The sequence below is a fragment of the Arvicanthis niloticus genome, chromosome 20 (assembly GCF_011762505.2).
Source record: "Arvicanthis niloticus isolate mArvNil1 chromosome 20, mArvNil1.pat.X, whole genome shotgun sequence".
Lineage (NCBI taxonomy): Eukaryota > Metazoa > Chordata > Mammalia > Rodentia > Muridae > Arvicanthis > Arvicanthis niloticus.
This window is the reverse complement of record NC_047677.1, coordinates 15,062,224-15,082,907: the sequence shown is the minus strand read 5'-3', so window position 1 is coordinate 15,082,907 and position 20,684 is coordinate 15,062,224. Positions and strand designations below refer to the sequence as shown.

The 20,684-nt window shown below is 46.0% G+C and overlaps 1 protein-coding gene and 1 long non-coding RNA gene across 3 annotated transcripts in view; one reads left to right on the top strand and one right to left on the bottom strand.

Moving 5' to 3' along the window:
- Scml4 (Scm polycomb group protein like 4) overlaps positions 1 to 20,684 on the top strand; it is a 94,269-nt gene that overhangs the window by 47,334 nt on the left and 26,251 nt on the right. For both annotated transcript variants that reach the window (XM_076917200.1, XM_076917201.1), the window contains exons 3-5: positions 8,208 to 8,337; positions 11,543 to 11,743; positions 16,071 to 16,265. In XM_076917200.1, the coding sequence (XP_076773315.1) occupies positions 8,208 to 8,337; positions 11,543 to 11,743; positions 16,071 to 16,265 (526 nt within the window). The remainder of the gene's footprint in view (positions 1 to 8,207; positions 8,338 to 11,542; positions 11,744 to 16,070; positions 16,266 to 20,684) is intronic.
- LOC143435216 (uncharacterized) lies at positions 4,685 to 6,398 on the bottom strand. Its single transcript, XR_013105329.1, has 2 exons — positions 6,214 to 6,398; positions 4,685 to 5,103 (listed from the first exon to the last, which is right to left on the bottom strand). It is a non-coding gene; the product is annotated as an uncharacterized LOC143435216 (long non-coding RNA).

Genomic DNA, 20,684 nt, shown 5'->3' with positions numbered 1-20,684 from the left:
GTGTGGCTTTGAGTCTTTTTTGAGCTTTTTTCTTAGAGATTCTAAGGATGTCTCTTCTGTGTCCTGGGCCTGTGGTAGCTAATATCTTCCCCAGTGCCTCTGTCGGTCCCCTCTGTCCCTGCATAGGTAGCAGCTCTCTGAGAACCTCACAGGCACCTCTCTTCTGGCCTTGAGCCTCGTTGACAGTAGGACATTTGAATGCTTCTGAGACTGATGCTAACATCGGTCACTGTAGAAAAGGAAGGATCAAGCTGGAGGGCAGATGTCAGTCCCCTGGAGTTCACAGCTCCTGTCACATCCTGGGCCATCTGGCTGAGTCTCTTGTATATCAAGCCTGCTGCCTTATTACTGGGGCCTGCTAACCACTGAGCCTTGCTGTCCACTGTCACCTTGGGAAAGGACACAGATAATCACTGAACACCATAGTTTCTAGAAAGAGCTGTACTCTGTCATACTCTGTCATGCTGACAGCAGTCTTCGTTTCAAAGTGAGTATTTACTCCTTAGCATCTCGGTCAGGCCCTCAGCTCAGAAACTCTACCAAGGGCAGCAGGCAAACGTCCCTAGTTTCCATGACTAGAAAACACCTTGATCTTTGTAAGGATCCAGGAGGGGTTACATGAGCAACCCCCCCCCCCCCCGTCCTGTAGGTGCGCTGACTTGAAATACCTTCAAGTAGTAGAACTGCTATCCTGTTTGTCAGGGCTGTGAACTAAAAGCCAATTTGAAAACAAACAAACAAATAAACAAACAAATAAACAAAACAACAGAATTGTATTTCTTTGTGTGTCATCCACCACATAACAGCTATAATGTGTGACACGCTTGGAAGTTGAATCGGCATTTCAAAGCCTTTTCTCTTCACGTCCTTAAGTCTGTAAACCAGTACAAGGAACCCAATTGGAACTTGTAACATTTGCAAAGATACAGGCGACACTATTCCCAGCCTGTCCTCTCTGAACCAACAAATGAACCTGAGCATGGGACAGACAAAGCGAACCTATTTGAGAGCTTGTTTTATTTTGAGGACTTGTTACGTTTTAAGTACACGTAATTCAACTGTAAATCTATGTACTGCAAGCTTTAAACACCAGCTATGCTTAACTTCTGTCTTAGTTTTCATCACTATGACAAGACACAATGACCACAGCAACTCTTATAAGGGAAAACATTTAACTGGGGCTGGCTAACAGTTTCAAAGGTTTAGTCCATTATCATCATGGAGGCTGGCATGAAGGCAGACCTGGCGCTGCAGAGTTAGCTCAGAGTTCCACATCTGGATCCACAGGCAGAGGAAGAGAGACTGGGACTGGCTTGAGCTTTTGAAACTTCAAAGCCCACCCCCAGAGACACAGTTCTTCCAACAAGGACACACCTCCTAATAGTGCCACTCCCTACGAGCCTATGGGGCCATTTTTATTCAAATACCACAGCTATCAATGTACAGGCATTTCCCAAGATTGTATAGTCTCTTCTTATGGACTAATATAAGCTGGTTTTTAACGTTCTTCTGTCTGTGGAAGTGGCTAATTTTCCCTATTTTTCTTATGTTGCACAGTTTTGAGGAGTTTTATAGGGTGTCATATAATTGTAATCTGCCTAGTGCTTGCTCCACATACTAGACTGGGTGGAAGGGATCACAGAAGTAAAGTAGCATCCCAGCTGGGCTACATCAGATCCTGTGGCTGAGATGGCTTTTGTCGGGCATCACCACTGTAGAAGTCCCCGTCTCCACACTGCAGCATTAGAAGGAATTCATTATGCACATCCCTAAAGACCAGGGCACCGAGCCTACTTCCTGGAGAAGATGTAGATGTCCTGGTCATGAAAATGTATTTGTTCCCCTTGCTAATTTACGTTGTCAGACATTCACTTGTATCACACAGACTGGCAGACATTTATTACGTATGTACTTAGTGCTATAATAAGTCACTACAACCTCTCGGTTGCTCAGAGTGGTCCAGATCTGGGTGCTGGAAGCTTTCAGCCAGCACCTTGCTCCTTAAGATACGTCAATTGCTGGTTGTTTCTGTTAATATCTTGTTATCTCTTGGCATATTGAGATGCTTCCAGCTTATTCTGTGGTCCCCTGTCTTAGTCTTGGGACCATCCATTTCTGATGAAGTCCCTGATCCTTTTAGTGAAGAATGACATTAGAAGACAATACAGGAGCATTTCCTTTAAATTTCATCCATGAAAACAACCAACTTAGCAAACTATTTTAAACATGCAAACCCAGACTAGCAACAACAAACGGCCTGCAGGAGAAGAGCATGTGCTGGTTGGAATGGATGCCCACATCCATCATACTGCAGACACCGTTGGATGCCCACATCCTATCACAGACAGTGTGCTGCATATATGTATCCCGCTGTTTCTAGACTTTTCTAAACTCACGGTGATGCTCTCTTAAATGTCAGATGTGCACACAGTCTGGCTGTTAAACTCAGTCCTCATTCCTGCAAAGCAAGCACTTTGCTGACTGAGTTCTCTCCGGCAGGCTATTTTTAGTTCTTTATATTAGACAGTGAAACTTACATTTCTAGACATTGAGTAAATTTTGATTATATTTCATTCTTCTAAAAAAAAAAAACCAAATTTAAAAGGGCATAGACTCCCTATATGAGTCTAGTTTTGATTGCTGTAATAAAAGTGGCAGCTGCATAATTCATAAAGGAATGAGCTTTTGGTTTGGGATATAGCTCAGTGGTAGAATGTTTGCCTAGTGGGCATGGTGTCCTGCTTTCCCTTCCTAATGTGTCTGTGCATCACATACACAGAGACAGACAGGGGAGAAAGGGAGGGAGGGAGAGCGGGAGGGAGGGAGAGAGATTGAGAGTGTGTGTGTGTGTGTGAGAGAGAGAGAGAGAGAGAGAGAGAGAGAGAGAGAGAGAGAGAGAGAGAGAGAGAGAGAGAAGAGTCTTGGAAGCACAAGAACTTGGGTGGCTCTGGCTTCCTGTGAGGCCTCCTGGCAGAAGATATCCCAGTAGTCTGTGCACAGGTGATAAGGAACCTCGAGCCACCTGGTGAAACAGAAGCTGGGGTGGGGGCAGCCATGCTGTCTTTCTTTTTGTTTGTTGTTTTGAAACAGGGTCTTTCTATGTAGCCTTACCTGGTGCTGGGTTAGAAAAACACATTTCTATAACTGGCCAGCCACACTACCTTTTAAAACAGCCTGCCCTCACGGAGATTAACTTATTCCATGAGCCAAATTCAACCCCTCCTCAAAGTGATGTTCCCAAAGGCTTAACAACCTCTTGAGGGTTCTTGTATCTCTTGACATATTGAGGACCGGGATTGTAGCACATAAGTCCCTGGGAACATACCCAGAACACAGCGCTACCCAGTTTGTCTAAAAGTCCCAGCAGCTGTAGAAGCTGGTGTCTTAGCCAGTGTGCTATTACTGTGAAGAGACACCACGACCACAGTAACTCTTATAAAGGAAAGCACTTAATTGCTTACAGTTTCAGAGGGTCAGTCCGTTATCATCATGGTGGGAAGTGTGGCAGCCTCCAGGTAGACATGGTGTTGGAGAAGGAGCTAGGAGTTCTATATTCCAACCCACAGGCTGCAGAAAGAGAGAGATTCTGGACTTGGAATTGGCCTTTTAAAGCCTCAAAGCCCACCCCCAGTGACACACTTCCTTTAACGAGGTCTGTCTTAGTTACGGTTTTACTGCTTTGAATAGATACAATGACCAAGAGAACTCTTTTTTTTTTTTTCTGTTTTTTTTTTTTTCTGTGAAAATCTTTATTGGATATTTTATTTACATTTCAGATGCCATCTCGTTTCCCCATTTCTCCTCCCTAGAAAACCCCTGTCCCATCCCCGCTTCTCCTTTTTGCTTTTATACTATTTTTTAAATGTTAATCAAAAGCTTTATAAGTTTGGTAATGCTCAATAACAAGATGCCCATACAATCAGAAGTGTAACCCAATACCCAACCTAGATGTATCAACTATCTTTGACTGGAGGAGCCGCGCGAACATCTGCCTCCATGTTCCCCCCCCCTCTTGTCACCTAGCTCCTCCTCTCCTTCTGCTCCTCCTCTCTTTACTCCACCTCTTCCTCTCCTTACTCCTCCCACCTTAGCTCCTCCTACATATCACCCTTCCTGTTAAAATAAAACTTTTCTCTTAAAATACAATTAGAGCATAACTATACCAATTTGTGTCAGTAAGGTACAAGATAGACCTAATACCCAGTCCATCATTTTGTTGACTAAACAGAGCCTCTGTCATCTCTCCTAACTAAAAGACTTAGTTCTGAACCTGGCTTTTTTCTTGGCTTTAGAATGAATGTCAGCTAAAAACCATCCTCTCAAATCTTTTCTCTCAAAGCAAATAGCTGCGATTGGCTATGAGACTAAAAGTTTTTAACCCTTCAGAAATCCAGAATGACTGAGTTAAGTGAAATTATGGGAAGCACAAAGCATAGCTTCTAAAACTTAGCCAAATTATAGAGACCACTGGACACCTGGACGGTCCCTATACTACAAAACGTTGGAGCATCCAATCTTCAGCCTTCTGGCCCAGGATCATCTGACAGACCTAGTGATGCAGAATTATTAAGGGCTGATTACTCTGTCTTGGCAGATATAATCAGTTGACTATTCTTCAAGTGTGTCCTTTTCTGGACAGTGATTTGTCTGTAGATGAAAAAAGGCAATTCTTGCAAGGCAACTCTTATCAGAACAATATTTAATTGGGGCTGGCTTACAGGTTCAGAGGTTCAGTCCATTATCATCAAGGCAGGAACATGGCAGCATCCAGGCAGGAATGGTGCAGGAGGATCTGAGAGATCTACGTCTTCATCTGAAGGCTGCTCCCCTCTCAAATTTGTATCCACACCTTCCTCAGTCACCTTAGTGCTTCACACTAGCCATGTTCCATCCCATCAGCCCACTCCAGCTCATGAATAAACCATCCCCTCCATTCTCTGTGGTCCAGCGAGGAATTAGAAGTCTCGGTCTAGGAAAGACCCTATGTAAGCTCCCACACTCCTACGCCTGTGCAGAGCCCTTAGGCGATGCTGGGTATCATCCAGCTGATGCTTTTCCTCTCCTGGAACCTCGACATCAGCATTAAAACTTATTTCTCCCATCCTGAAACAGAAAAGAACAAAAGTCACTTAAAACGTTTTAAGAATATTTAATATTGCTGGGTGGTGGTGTTGAAAGCCTTTAATCCTAGCATTTGGGAGGCAGAGGCAGGGGATCTCTGAGTTGGAGACCAGCCTGGTTTACAGAACAAGTTCCAGGAAAGCCAGGGTAACACTGAGAAACCTTGTATTGAAAAAACAACAACAAAAAGTTTTAAATCGTGGTGAAAACCTTTGTATAACATGAAGTTAAGTTGCAAGTGTCTCTAAGCATAAGTTAGAGTCATGTTATGCAACTGAGCTCTAGGGCTGTCAAAAGTGCAGCTCTGGTCTCTAGACAGCTCTTCTCTCCCTCCAGCACAGCCACTGCTATCCCCGTGCCCCACCCCCATGCATTTGATTTCTGATTATTGTAACCAGTGATCCTGCAAAGCTGGGGGCCCAGAAGTTCTTTTCAGAGCGCCTTCAAGTAGGTGATGTACTTCAAGTGGGCTGTATGGTGGTTCTACTTTAGATTTTTCAAGGAACTGTCTCCCTGGTTTCCATGGTGACCACACCATCTTACCTTCCCGGTATACAAGCTTTCCAGTTTCCCCACAAGCTTGCCAACATTTTATCTTTTGTTTCTTTCTTTTGACAGTGTATGCCCAAGTGTGTGAGATGGCACCTAATTGTAGAGTAAATCTTTTCACTTTACAGTTCCCCATTGCTGTGGGTAGTTCTCTGTCCCCTCCAAGACAAAACCAGTAATAGTTGGCTTTATTTTTCTCAGTCACATACTTTCCCCCAACCCTGTCAATTCCTAAGTTTATCCCAATAGGAAAGTTAAAATTTTCAATGCATCTGGGAGTGGTGGGACACACCTATAGTCCCAGCCTTGCTGAACTGACCCTCATAGCCAGTTGGGACTTCTTTCTATCCAGATACATGTCCACCTTCTAGGTGTATCCAGAAACATTCGTCAGTGCTACCCTGTCTCCCCCCCACCACCACATCCCCCCCACATCCCCTCTCCCCCATCTCCAGCTCATCTGCTCTAGGTTAGCGTTCCTCCACCTCCTGCCTTTAAGCCCCTTTTCAGCATGAGGGACCTGAAAGATTAAGTGTTACTTGCCTGTTTAAAGATGCTCAGGGTAATAGCCAGAGGCCTGTATGTCCTCCAAAGCTAAGCCCAGCATTCCTTCTTCACCTTTCCAGTCTCTCTGGACTCCTGTCTCCAGACTCAGGACCTTGGCGCTTGACGCCCTCGCTGCCAGGAATATTCTTCCCCTAGACAACTGCAATACTTGGCCCATGCAATCTTTATGAACTGTGACCCACACCATTCTGTTTTCAAGTTTCACAAAGGACACATCCTCAGCTATTTCCCAGGCTCCTCTGCTCCCCATTGCCAGTGCCAGCTTGTCTCACTTCCTAACATTCTATAACACATGTTTTATACTCATTGCCTCTCCGAGCCCAGTACCACCTTCGTGAGGGTAATTTTTGGTTTGCTTCTGGTTGTATCACAAAACAACTGAAGAAGGTCTGGCTTGGAACAGGATAATACAGATCTGTAGAATGACTAAGTGGATAGATAGAGCATGAAGGGTATAATGATTTGAATGAGAATGGCCCCCACAAGCTCATATATTCCAGTGCTTAGTCACCAGGGAGTGGAACTGTTTGAGAAGGATTAGGAGGCGTGGCTTTGTTGGAGTGGGTGTGGCTTATTGGAGGAGGTATGTCACTGAAAATGGACTTTAAGGTTTCAAAGGCCCAGGCTAGGCCCAGTCTCTTTCTTTGTCTGCTGCCTGCTGATCAGGCTGTAAAGCCCTCAGCTGCTGCTCCAGCACAGTGCAAGCCTGTTTCCTGCCATGATGATAATGGACTAACCCTCTAAAAGTGCCAGCAAGCCCTCAGTGAAATGCTTCCTTTTATAGGAGTTGCCTTGGTCATGTTGTCTTCTCACAGAATAGTAACTAACTCAATTGATCTATGGCACTGGGGCACTCTTTCTCCTTCTCTGTTAGTAGTCTGTTCTAAAAGTCTAGGAGAAACTTAAGATGTGTGTGTGTGTGTGTGTGTGTGTGTGTGTGTGTGTGTGTGTGTAAGTTAACAATAGAACATAATACTTGGCCAGCCTAAGTGTGCTCATGGATCTACAGAGATGTTCTATCTGGGGCTCACTAGAATACAGGAATGCTACCCCACACTCAGAATCAAAATTGGCATTTTTACAAGACCCACAAGAGATTGTTTGAAAATGTTAAAAAGCTTGGGGATTGAGCAATGGCTCTTGAACTGTGTCTACAAACTGAAAATCTTTTGAAACGCCTGCTGCCTGGGGCCCCAATCTTATAAACTGACTTAATTCTTCTGGGGTAGGGTCCCTACATAAGTCACTGGTGAGAAGGAGACGCTAATGACCTAGTCCACTTTCAAATTATATTTGTCATCTGCCCCCACTTACCCTCCACTGATGTCCATCACTCTGACCCAACCTAGTGCCAGGTGCAGAGTGACTTGACCCAATGTCCCTGGCTTGTCTTCACCAGTTGCATTAGTATAAATGCCATCTTCTCAAGTGAAGTTTCAGGGAGACCTTCACAGTGGTGGCTGCTCCTTCCGATCCCCCTCTGCACTGTCTGATGATCGGCTACAGGAAGTCACCACTGAACAGCTAGTCGGCAACCTGGAGAGTACTCATACTGGAGAATGGGAAAAGCACCATGGTCCATCTCCTGGTGGATACAGGGAGACCTTACAGCTGGGGTTCTACCCAGCACAGAATATAGACAGGGCACTACCTTGCGGTCTGCATTCTAGTCTCAGGAGCTCGTGTGTTTTAACTATTCATGCCTTTCTGTGTTCTTACACTCACCGCCTGGTGCTGTCATTTCCTGGGTAGTGCCGATGTAAGCATACAGAGCTATCCTCTAAGGACAATCCAAATATGAATTTAGAACATGATGTTGAATCTGAAGCTCTTTTCCCAAAGTTGAGGAGTTGGATGGTGCAGGAGTGTGAACGTGTAGAGAGAGTTAGCAGGCATCTGGGCTGCTTGGGGGGGGGGGGAGGGTATAGGCCATCTCTAGACACTCACTCATTAAATGGACTCTCCTGCAGATTAGGTCTCCGGTGCCCATGACTCCCTTGGCCCTGTCACCTCCAAGGAGTACCCCAGAACCCGACCTCAGCTCCATCCCTCAGGATGCAGCCACTGTCCCCAGCTTGGTGGTCCCACAGGCTCTCACAGGTATGTGCATAAACTGGACTCCTAGGTGGCAATGGTCCTAGAGTAACAGGGCGCCCTTTCACCTAATAATTACTTTATGAATCTAAGAGTGTCTCTGAGATATTATTTCACTGGGTGTGATGGCACACGCCTTTAATCCCAGGAGACAAAGGCAGGCTGATCTCTGAGTTTGGGGCCAGCCTGATCTACAGAATGAGTTCCAGGACAGCCAGAGCTACAGAGAGAAACCCTGTTTCTGAAAAGAAAAAAAGAATAAAAAAAGAAGAAGAAGAAAAAGAAAATTTCCCTGAGATAGCTCAAAGAAAGATTTGACAGGGTAGCAGATAAGCCACCCCTCATTCTCTGAAAGCACTCATTTGCTTGCCTTGCAGTTTGGTTATTAAAAACTTTGTTTTGGGGCTGGTAAGATGGCTCAGCAAATAAGAACACTGGCTGCTCCTCCAGAGGTCCTGAGTTCGATTCCCAGCACCCTCATGGTGTCTCATGCGGCTCTAAAGGGATACAATGCCCTTTGTCGGGCATGCAGGTGTGCATGCAACAACAACAACAAAACTAAACAAAAAAACCCTTTGTTTTCTGTGACTGTTGTGAATGTTGTGTTCAGCTGGTTGCTTTGGAGTGTACAAGTGAGAGCAGTGGCTGGATCTGAGTGTGCTCCCTTGAGTGTGCACAAGAATGTGTTCTTTCTGCATTGTAATTCCAGTGGCTACCATACGCCCTAACCCAGTCAGTGTAACACTTTCCAATCTCTCCCCGAAACCCCTCTCTCATGATGATGTATCAGCTGACCAGCAACTTCATCTTGTAACAGTAGTTAGATGGCTATAAAGGCACACACATGCACACACACACACACACACACACACACACACACACACACACACGTGTGCGTGCGCACACCGCCCCTCATCACAACTTCAGTCCTTGTTCCCACCCACTACCTCCCTTTAGGGTTTAGCCCCTCCCACTGTAGTATAAAGACTAAACCCCTTAACATGGCTGAGGAAGCAAGCACTCGTGGGTTCCAGCCCCCAACTTCACCCCCACCCCCGCCCCGTGATTCCATCCTCTAGGTGCTGTCCATGGCATCTTAGCTTATTTCCTTCCTCTGTTTGGAATGAGCATCCTGTCTAGTCACCCTATTGCTGTCTCACGCTCAGCTCAGACATCAGAGATGAGGAGAAGAGCAGGCAGCCTTGGAAAAGGAAATGAACCCCTGGTTCAGAGGGAATTGTCTCCACGTTCCATGGTGCAGCTCTGAGGGCAGACCTGGGCCAATCTCCGGGCACTTCAGCCTCTGTTACTTTACGAAGGAAGCCATAATAATGCCCAGCTCAGGCTTGCTTGAGCGTGTGGGAGGTGCCTGCCTGCTGTCACTGTCTAACCATCCCAAAGTCCTGCTAGTCACCCCCTAAAGTCCTTACCACCCCCTGAAACAGTGACCTCTGAGGAGAAATGCCCATATCGTGGAAGGACAAACACCACTGATTTGTGGAAGGTAATATGACCCTGTTACTAACATTCTGTTTTACTTCACTCATATGAAACTTTACTCAAATCTATTTTACACAATCAACAATATGCATGATGTAGAGCCTTACTATGCCACTGGAAGGGGCGGGGGGAAATAACATTTCCACCTTACCTGGCAGATAGTTTTTTTTTTTTCAGGAGGCAAGCTAGGAGAATCTACATTTGCTAAGAATCTAGCATTGGGAGCAGAGAAGAAATCGGGCTTTTCTAAGTAGGTCACGATAACATTATTGTTACCTTTAAATCTTCAAGCAGCTGACCTGACAGTAGAGGACAGGGTGCATTCTGTCAGAACAGTCTGGAGTCAGGCTGGCCTGTTGGGCAATGACTGTCAAATTGCAGGTGGAATAGTTGTGACTGGGCCACAGCTGTGTTCTTAGGACAGAAGTAAGTTGACCTTGTATCTACTGACATCTTGTAGAAAAGGTTCTCAGCCAACTGTTATATTAATATTATTTATAATTATATTTATATAAATGCAATTATTATTTACATAATAACAGTTAATAACCCATCGGGCAGTCTTCTCAGTAGAAATATTTTCTCTAAAAAGAACTTATGGTGATCCATGAGATGGCTTAGTGGGCAAAGGTGCTTGCTGACAAATTAGCTTGGTGATCTAAGTTCAATACCTGGGACCCACAGGGTGGAAGGAGAGAACATATTCCCCCAAGCTGTCCTCTGATGCCCCCATGTGTGCACCACAGCATGCCTGATACAAACACATACATGTGCATGAGTTTGTACACACACACACACACACACACACACACACACCCCAATGTAAAAAAATTATGCCCGAGGTTTTTATTTCCTCTTTTAATTGTAAAATTCATTCAGCTCCCTCCTGTGGTCTCCTGAAAATTTATTAAACATGGAAAATCAGTCTAGAGACATTCTGACACTTTTCCATAGATTTATGCTATATAAAAATGACACTTACTTATAAAATATACATTAACAGTTAAAATGTAAATGAACACAATTTATGCTCAAAATTTCATAATGAGATATATTACTTTATTAACAGTGAGGAATTTGGGACTTGAGAGGTGGCTCAGTGGTTAAGAGCTTGATGCATTTGCAGTGGAGCCAGGTTCGGTTTCCCACATCTGCGTGGTAGCTTACAGCGGTCTGTAATTCCAGTTCCAGAGGATCTGACACCAGATCCCAGGACATTGCATGCACACGGAACAGAGACATACATATAAGCAAACACATGCACACACATACAGTAAAAATAAGTACGTCTTTCAAGTGTGGAATTACTGATGGTCTCAAGCATCATTTTCTGGAATTATAAGTAGCAGTCCCACTGAAACCTTGTACTGCTTCTAGAGCGGTCAGTGTCACAACAGGCTTCTTACTGGCGAATGTTCACAGAGAAGTAGCCAGCTTTGCTTGGAGGAGGAGGAGAGATTTCGTCATGTACCTACCCAAATGAAAGGCACACCCAGTGTATACCTTCATATACACTGTCCATATGGACATAGGAGGTCGCCTCTAGAGCAAGCCTTCTTACACGGGGAGGCTCAGTCTCGTGTCTGCCCTTGGCAGCTTTCCCAAGGCCAGGGCGGAGTGCAGGCCTGAAGAGCCGCCAGCCTACGTAGCCTGCAGAGCTGGTGCATTGGAATGCTAGACACCTCATCTCTGGTATTCTCTGTGCCCACAGTGTGCCTCTACATTAACAAACAGGCCGATGCAGGGCCTTACCTGGAGAGGAGGAAGTTGCAGCAGCTTCCGGAGCGCCTGGGGCCAGAGCGGCCTGCGGCTGTCCTGCAGCAGGCGGTGCAAGCATGTATCGACTGTGCGCACCAGCCGAGGCTGGTCTTCTCCCTTGTCAAGCAGGGATACCGTGGTGAGCTGGTGTCAGGTAAGTCTGGGGGTGTGGGAGGGATGTTAGGGGTCTCTGCAGGCATCCCTGATTGGGGACAGTGGCTGTGTCCAGGGCTTTTCTCTGCTGGGCTCCAGGTCCTCCGTAAACTTATGGGCAGAATGTATCTCTTGGGATGACTTGAGAGACAGCTACCTTAGACAGCAGGATTGACCTCCTGGGTCTTCACCCTTGACTCGTTTGTCCTCTCCTGATTTTCAACACTGTTCCTCTTCAGACATTTCCACAACACAGTAGATTTTGGAATAAAATCATGCTTGTTCTTTTCCCTAAATCCTCCACTGGCTCCTATGTCTAAGTGAGAGCCCATATCGTATCGTTACAGGGCCCGTAGGCCTATGTGAGGTGATTCCAGCTCCCTCTCCAAACTCGGGGTCGCTTCTCTCTTGTTCTGTGTTTAGCTCAGGTTAGATGACTTCTCTGCTAGTCTTCCTGCATCCTTCAACTATTCTCGTACCCCAGGACCTTTGTACTTGCTGTTCATGTCTTCTGGAATACCTTACCCTAGTCGTCCACGACACCTTTTAGTATTTCTCCTCAAATGCTGCCTTATCTGGGTCCTCTCTTCTCCTGACCTTCATCTGACTACCAGATCTCCTTTATTCCTTTGTCACAGCACCACAGAGTAAAATAGCAAAAGAAATCTCAAAATTTCAACCAATGGGGGGGGGGGAGGGTGCCCACCTCTTTAAACAGGGGCTCAGCTCTCTTCTGGTTTCAGCCCTGACCTGCCAGCTTCCAGAGGAACAGATTTGCCTGTAGAGCAGGAGGCTCAGAGGGCAGAGTCCTGACTGACTCTTTCAAATCTTTTGCCTTTCTACCCCCACACTGGTGACTCTTGTCACTGCCCAGATCACCCGGCTTTGCATTATTGAAGATGTAGGCTGGTGTTTTCTCTGGCTCAGCGTTGTGGCTGTAACCTTTCTAACCAGGAATAAGGCAGATTTCCTGGCAGTGGGCTGTAGGGTTAGTTAGCAAGGGGGAGCAGCCATGGGAAAGCATGCCTGGGGTCCCAGAACTACAGAGACAGAGGCAGGAGGATCTTGAGTTTGAGGCCAGTGTGTGCTACACAGAGAGTTCTAAGACATCTGTGTTACATTGTCTCAGAAACAAAAGGGAAGATTAAAAGAGGAGGGGAGGGGGAGGAAACAAATGGAGGTGGGGGAGGAACTTTGGCTAGATCCAAGTTCATGTGTCTGGCTCAGGGGATATATCTAAGGGCTTTAGCAGATAGGAGTACGTGTGAATAAGGGAGGGGAGGAAACGTGAGTCTAGGAGTTGCTCCCCTGCTCCACCTCTGCCTTCCACGGGGAGCCACCCTCAGACCCTGTCCCCTTTCCTTGCTGCATAGCAGAGCTCAAGACAGATCCGAGGCTGAGGAAGGCCCCTTGTCTTTATGTTCATTCTCCATGTTGCTGCCACCTGTCTTAAATACTCTGTAGTCCCTGACCCTTGAGCTGGAAGAACTGGTCCTGAGCCTGGCTTTCCTGCCCCTCCCTCTCTGTGGCCTCAGGGCCTTGGCATTGGAGAGAAGACCAGAATGGATGCCTTTTGGCGTTCTGATTGGCTGACTGGATTCCCGGAAGCCAGAGTGGACCATTTTTCCTGATGTATTGGGAAATAGTATAGCATTGAAAGTGTGGGGTAGCCTCTCAAGTTATAGCTGGAAATGGAGGTTTAACAAAGTTACAGAATAGTATCAGTGTGGCCCAGAGAGAGAGGGGGGACTCAGGAGAAATAGCCAGGTGCCCATTCTGCACTTAGAAGCTGATCTTCAGGGCAGTGCTCCCCAAACACCCCACAACACAGCACCCAGAGGAACCTAACGGCTAGAAGAGGGGGCTGGGATCCTGATACTGTTAAGAGTTGAAGGGAACGACATCACACGGCCCCAGCATCCATCCCAGAACACCTGCGATGTTCTGCCTTAACCACAGCTCCCAAGAGGGGGAACTCATGAACTCAGTAGTTCCGCAACCTCTTGAAAGACATGGGATTTCCAGCATGTATGCAATCCCATGAATATTCATAGAACATGTGCGCCACTTAATGGATAGGCCTGAGGCCCTGAAACCCTCCTACCTTGGAACAAGGTATCACTAAGCCGATGCTAAGAGAGGACTTGCAAAGTTCTGGGATAGCATGACGTGGCTGTGGCTGGCCCCTGGATCAGAGCCACGTGGAGTTTTAAATAAAAGGCGAGCGCCACATGGAAGCCACATGAACTGAAAAACCCAGCCCAGGTCTCTCCCCAGCCTTCCTTCCCTCTGGTCAGGCAGGCGCCTGTGAGAAAATGCGTGCCGAAGGCCTTACCAAACTGAAAAGTGCTACACGGAAGAATGGTTCTGATGTCTGGTTTTAGTAAAAACTAGCTATGGTAGCCCTGCCATCTGCCAGCCTGCGCTGCGGGGGGCATATAATGCAAACCAGGAGGCTGCTTGCTTGCAGTTGCTGTGAGTGGGGGAAGCCCAGGTCAAAGCAAGATGTCATCTCTGAGGTGTCTTTCTGTCCCTTGCACTGGAGCTGGTGTGCAGTTCTGAGGGGGCTGTGAGGGAGAGACAGAATGATCTCCTCTCAGTGCTTCAGGAAAGTGATGCCGCTTTCTGTCCAGAGCTGGAACCCGGCAGTGCTGTAGAGAAGTTGCTGTAAAGACCCTTGTTTCTAGTCTTTGCTACTTTGTGGGCTAACACTAGAGAGGAGAGAGACAAGGATAGAAGGGAGAGAGGAAGTAGGAAAATCCTTGAATCTGATTTCTTTTTGTTTTACTTTTGACCATGGGTACTAACCAACTGCAACCGACATCCCTAAATGACCACCAACTACCAACCCCACCTCTTGTGGCTCTCAAATTTATGTACCCTCTGAAAAGTTGAATTCCAAATGTCACACAATTGCAAAAACTATCTGTGGTTGGCAAAAACCACGCTTCTGCTAGAGCATGAGGCAAATCACAGTCGGCTGCTGCGGACAAAGTGAGGCAGCCCCGTATCCCTACACCTGGGATTAAAACATAAGCACACTTTTATACTTTCCGATTTTAAAAAGAAACCAAAATTCCAGAATTTGCAAAACTATCACTCTAGACCCTTTTAAAGACTCTTCTCTTCAGGGCTTCCCATGAAGTCCCCTGGGGTCCTCTGGTAACAAATGGGATGTAGAACTGGAGACTTCAGGGTGAACTCAGGTGTCTGTATCTGTCTCCTCCTTCAGACATGGATAAAGAGAGACCCAGTATTGCCAAATACTCTCTCTGCCCTTGGGTATGGGATTTCTGGTAGAAAATATCAACAGGTAAGTAATTATGAGGGGAGAGCACACGTATGCACCTGTAACGCTCTGCCCACTTGCAGGGTTCATGCAGTAGCAGTAAACTCATCCCATGCTCTGATGAGCTCTCCCTGCATCACTTATTAATAAAAGGGAAGCCCAGCAGTCGGAGAATGGCTCATTCTAAGACCGAACAGGGAAACAGGGATGACCCTGGAATAATCAAAAAGTGTTGAACAGAAGTGACACAGGAATCAACCCCAACAGAGCTCTCAAAAAATGAAAGCTCGGATAGTCTGGGGAACAAGATAAATAGCATAGTCTTTGATGACCCAGGATGGATAGCGCGTGTCCAGGAATCACACTGAGCGACCCAGGACGAAAAGCGTGTGTCTAGGAATCACACTGAGCATAATAAGTGACTGAATAAAGAATAAATGCAGTGACATGGGACAAAGATGGGGGAAAGGTGACTTCTTCTCATGGAAGAATTGTAAGTGGTGTGTGGAATTTGCCCTGTTCTAGTCAGGAAGTATTGCCAAACACTCCCTCCACCCTTGGGTAGGGGCAAACTTAGTGGCTGGGCCCAGGGACCAGAACATGGAGACCATCCATCAAGCGTGGAAGGCTCACACCCCAGAAGAGCCTGTGGGTAGACCATGGCTCCTGGCTGCTGTACCGTGAAGTCTCCGTAGTCTTTCTTCTCTGACTCCAGTCCTGTGTCTCCAGCCGTGAGAAAGAATATCAGACAAATGCAAATGGAGAAGCAACAGGTCTCGAAATATCTGAGCAGAACAAGTCAGAGCTGCCATGGTCACAAAAAGCGAAAAGCAAGGAAAGGCTGACAGGTTGTCACAGACCAAGGATACAAGGGGACATGACAATTGGGACAGCTTGCTGCCCTGGGTGGTACCTTAGGTGGGAAACAGGGCGTTAGCAAAACTGTAATTCAGTACAGCCCACTTTCAGATAGAAGAGGATGAACTGCCCTTGTTCCCTCCCAGCGTCCGGCTCTCAGCTGCTATTTCTGGTTTTCCAGTCTCTGCTTCCTTTGATGGAAAGCAGCACCTGAGGAGTCTGCCTGTGGTGAACAGTGTGGGCTACGTCCTCCGCTTCCTGACCAAACTGTGCCGCAGCCTCCTGTGTGACAACCTCTTCAGCCACCTGCCTTTTCCCGGGAGCAACGGTGCCTCTGAGAAGGCCCAGGAGAGAGAAGATGGGAGGACTGAGTCAGGTAAGGCAGAGGTGTTTTGTCCTGGTGCAGATGCCCTCTCTAAAGGTGGGCAGGTGAGATAGCTGCTGGGCAGTGCTGCTATCCTAGAGAGGCCCAGGCCTGTCTCTCTGGGCTGCTGGGAGGACTCCCAACTGATTGGGACTTTGTAGTGGATCCTATGCTGTGGAGAACTGTGGTCTCTTCAGCTCCTGAGAACTGACAGTCTATCTTTGTGGCATGTGTGTGTAGAATTTAGACTGTAAGATGTGATCACGTTACATCTTCTCTACCCTTGGGTGGGAGTGATTTTCTTCCCCCTACTGTAAGAAAACTCTGGGTAATTGTTCATCGTTGCAGAGTTGTTGAAGGACTCTGAAATCACGGAATTAAGCAATCCCGAAGAATCTAGGCTGAGGGGCAGTGTAGTCTTTCTGCCTGGAGTCCCCTGTGTCAGTCTGCACAAAGCTACATAACCAAGATCTTACACAGTATGAATCTGATTGGACCATAGATCAAATTTGCCTTCCTTTGAGAGTTGTATTCACCTCTTATCACAGGATGGAACGTGACCAAAGGTTGAGAAAGAACTTTGGGTATAGCAGCCACAGAAGGGCCCAGGTTGAAAACTGGCCAGTGGGCAGAGCAGGAAGGCCTCAGCAGTATCTGCCTCTGCAGACACCAATGGCAGGTGCTCCTTCCTCACAGAGCAAAGCAGAGTTGTGGCTTTGCAGAGTTCAGCAACAATCTCAGAAAAAAGCAGAGACGTCTTAATTTTTTTTTTTTTTTTCTTTACTTGGAAGTAGCGTTGTTGATCTAGGGAAAGCACGTGGGAGACACAGTGGAGCCAGGGCCATGGCATCTGTCTTGGGTTTTTTTTTTTTCCCTGTTGTTATGATCAGCTATGCAGCTGAAGGGGGAACAAGGTGGCTCACAGTTCCAGGGTGGAGTCGGTCCTGGTGGGGAAGTGAAAGGGGTAGGAACTGATCCGGTTGCACCAGAAGTCAGGGAGCAGAGAACAGCAAATGTTGTCAGGGTTCTGTTCTCTTCATGTTATACAGACCATGAACTTAACTTCCTCCCAGAGAATGCTGCCATCTGCTGCTGGGATGGGCCTTCTCACATCAATGCATGTAAGACTGTTGGGGTCTCTCTCTGTCTCTCTCTCTCTCTCTCTCTCTCTCTCTCTCTCTCTCTCTCTCTCTCTCTCTCACACACACACACACACACACACACACAGTTATTTCATATTATTGCTGTAACATGCCTGCCAGTCACTGACACAGAAAAATAACTTGATTCAGAGCAGGGTCATGCTGACTGCATATCATATTCTGTTCTGTCCTGTCCTGTCCTGTCCTGTATGTCCTAAAGTTTGTTAATCTTTTTACATTGGAGCTGATGCAGAGGCCATGAAGGGATGCTGCTTACCTGCTTGCCCCTGTGGCTTGTCCAGCCTGCTTCCTTATAGAACATAGGACTACCATCCCAGGGATGGCATCACCCACAATGGGCTGGGCCCACCACTTCAATTATTCAATTACTATCTGAAATTCTCCAAGAGACTCAGGTAGTAATTGAGTATATAGCCCAAGCTCCAGGGGACAGATACCAAACCATCCCCATGGCCATGTGAAAGCCATTGGGGACAGACTGGGAACTTCTCTGCCTCCCTTTCCCATCCTTGGATACTCAACAGCCATTGGTTGAGCTCCTGTCTTAGGATGGTGAGGCCTCCCTTCTTTTAGGGGCAAGGGTCTCGGTATGCTCTCTTACCTGTCACTGACTATCCGGCTTAGCGAGTAAGTTAGGGGATATACCTCATTAGTCTTGATGACAGAGGTTTTACAATCCCTTACTTCCAGCCTGTAATAATGAACCTGTGTGGGTTTCATTTGAATAGCATCTCATACAAAAGCCTTCAGTTTGTTGAACCACATGGACCCAAAAGACAAGAGACTTAACACCTGAATAGTTAGTATGACAGCAACACTCTTTAAGGGCAACATATAACTCCCTCTATCAGAGGAGTAAAAAGTGTAAGCCTCTTCTATTCTGTTTATAAATGTCTTATATTAGAATCTAAATCTATAGAAATACAAAACTGATCATAGCTTTGATCTAAAGAAAACTAAGGAAATCCCTGTTCCTGCTCTAGTCAATCTCAAACCCAAAAAACAACTATAGTAACTGTGGTAGTGGGTTTTCTCCTGGGTCTAAACAATCTAAATTCCCACTAAATCTAAAACAATCTAGTTCCCCACTAAATCATAAGTCAGGGAATCAAGAGTCCAATAGAGCCACCCTGGAGATATGGGTGGTGATGTCTTCTTCAGCACTGATAACTTCTCAGGTCAGGTTTACTCGTTGATCTGTTCCAGTTTGAAGGCAATTGTGAAGCATCTTCATGTTTCCTTCATGTTTCCTGCAAAGAAAAAATACGCTTCTCAGGGGGTTTCTCCTCCCTGGATTTGTTATTGTTGTCTATTTGTTTAATCAGTCTCTCTGGCAGCCAATGTGCAGCATCTGCAGTTTGGGAATATATGCAAACAGAACCTCTTCCCCAGATAAGCACTGGATCTGGCCCATTCCAGGTTCCAGTTAATGGGTTTTTCCAGAGGACTGTTGCAAAATTCTTTTTGGTATCAGGATGCCAGAATCTATCTGCAGCAGATTTTCCTTCAGAATCCAAATTTAAAAAATTTAAAATGAAGAGTGCATGATGAAGGATATTTCTGGGGGATCCCTTGGTAGGGTACCATTCCCCCTTTTTAATTTTTTCAAATTGACATTTAATGGTTTGATGTGCCCTTTCTACCATACCTTGGCCCTGTGGATTATATGGAATACCCGTTTTATGTAGTATTCCCAATCTTTCACAAAATTGGTGGAAACTGGAGCTTGTATAACCTGGGCCATTGTCAGTTTTTATCTGTTTAGGAACATCCAATACAGCGATTGTAGCAAGCATATGAGCAATCACATGCTTGCTTGCTTCTCCAGTTTGTAATGTTGCATAAATGAAACCACTGTATGTGTCTACACATACATGTACATATTTTTGCTTGCCAAATTCATTATAATGAGTAACATCCATTTGCCAGATACTGTTTGGTATCAGTCCCTTTGGCTTTACACCCAAATGAGGAACTGGTAAAAGTTTAACACATGATTGACATTGTTTGACAATTTGTCTAGCTTGTTCTCTGGTAATTTTAAACATCCCTTTTAAAGTTTTAGAATTAAGGTGATGTAACTCATGAGCCTTTATGGCCTGATCCAAATTAGATTGCTGATCTGATAAAGTCACTTCAGTGGATAAGGCCTGAGGTCCCATTTCTGGGGTTAATACTATGTGGGTGGCAGAACTGAGGTCTAGTCCTGTGCTTCCTGGTGTTGCTCGACTAAGTTCAGAAAGGGATTGGTGTTCGCTGGTGTAAAACTGACTGCTCCATAAGCCTGTTTTGGCTTGTGTCGGTTCAGGGCCTGGAGCTGGCCCCTGTTCCTGTTTCCCTGATTATGGGAAAGGGTGTTACCTTGTGCGTCTCTTTTAGACCTACAATGACTAGCCCAATGCCTTCCACGTTTGCAAATTGGGCAGAGCCCAGGCTGTTTTCTGGGCTGTCTCTGGCTTAACTCATTTTCTACTTTGCAATCTCTTGCAAAGTGTCCAGGCTTACCACATTTAAAACATGCCTTTCTGTCTTTACTTGCCAAAAAAATCTCTTACTGATTTTCCTTGCATGGCAGCCACCATAGCTAAGCCCTGTTGGTAAGAGGGACCTATGTCAGAACAAAGTCTGATATACCCCGTAAGGTCTGTCTTTTTCCTATAAGGTCTAATGGCCACTTGGCAAGCAGGATTAGCATTTTCATATGCAAGTTGTTTCACATAATCTATACCTGCCTCTGCATTACCAAAAATCCTCCCTGCTGTTGTCATTAATCGATGAACAAAGTCAGAAAATCGCTCATCAGGCCCTTGCCTGAGTGTTGTTAAAGATGCACCAGGGTCTCCCTTTACCAGAAGTTTACACCAAGCCTTCATGGCTGTATTTTGAATTTGAGCAAATAAACCTGGGTCATATTGCATCTGGTTATCACTAGAAGCAAATTGCCCTTCTCCTACTAAGGCATCAAAGGACCAACCATTGCCTGCCTGAATATTTCTCCTAGCTGTTTCTTTGCAATTCTCATGATACTCTGATTTCCAAATTAAATAGTCTCCACCAGTAAGAACTGCTCTCGCTAACGTATTCCAATCACTAGGAGTTAGCCACTCCTCTGCGGCAGAGTCTAAAATTGCAAGAGTAAAAGGAGCAGTGGCACCGTATTGAGATACTATATTTTTAAATTCCTTAATAATTTGAAAATTAAAACCTGTGTGATGTCTCCAAGCATCTCCTTGATTGTCTCTAGTCTCAGATACAGGGAAAGCCTCAG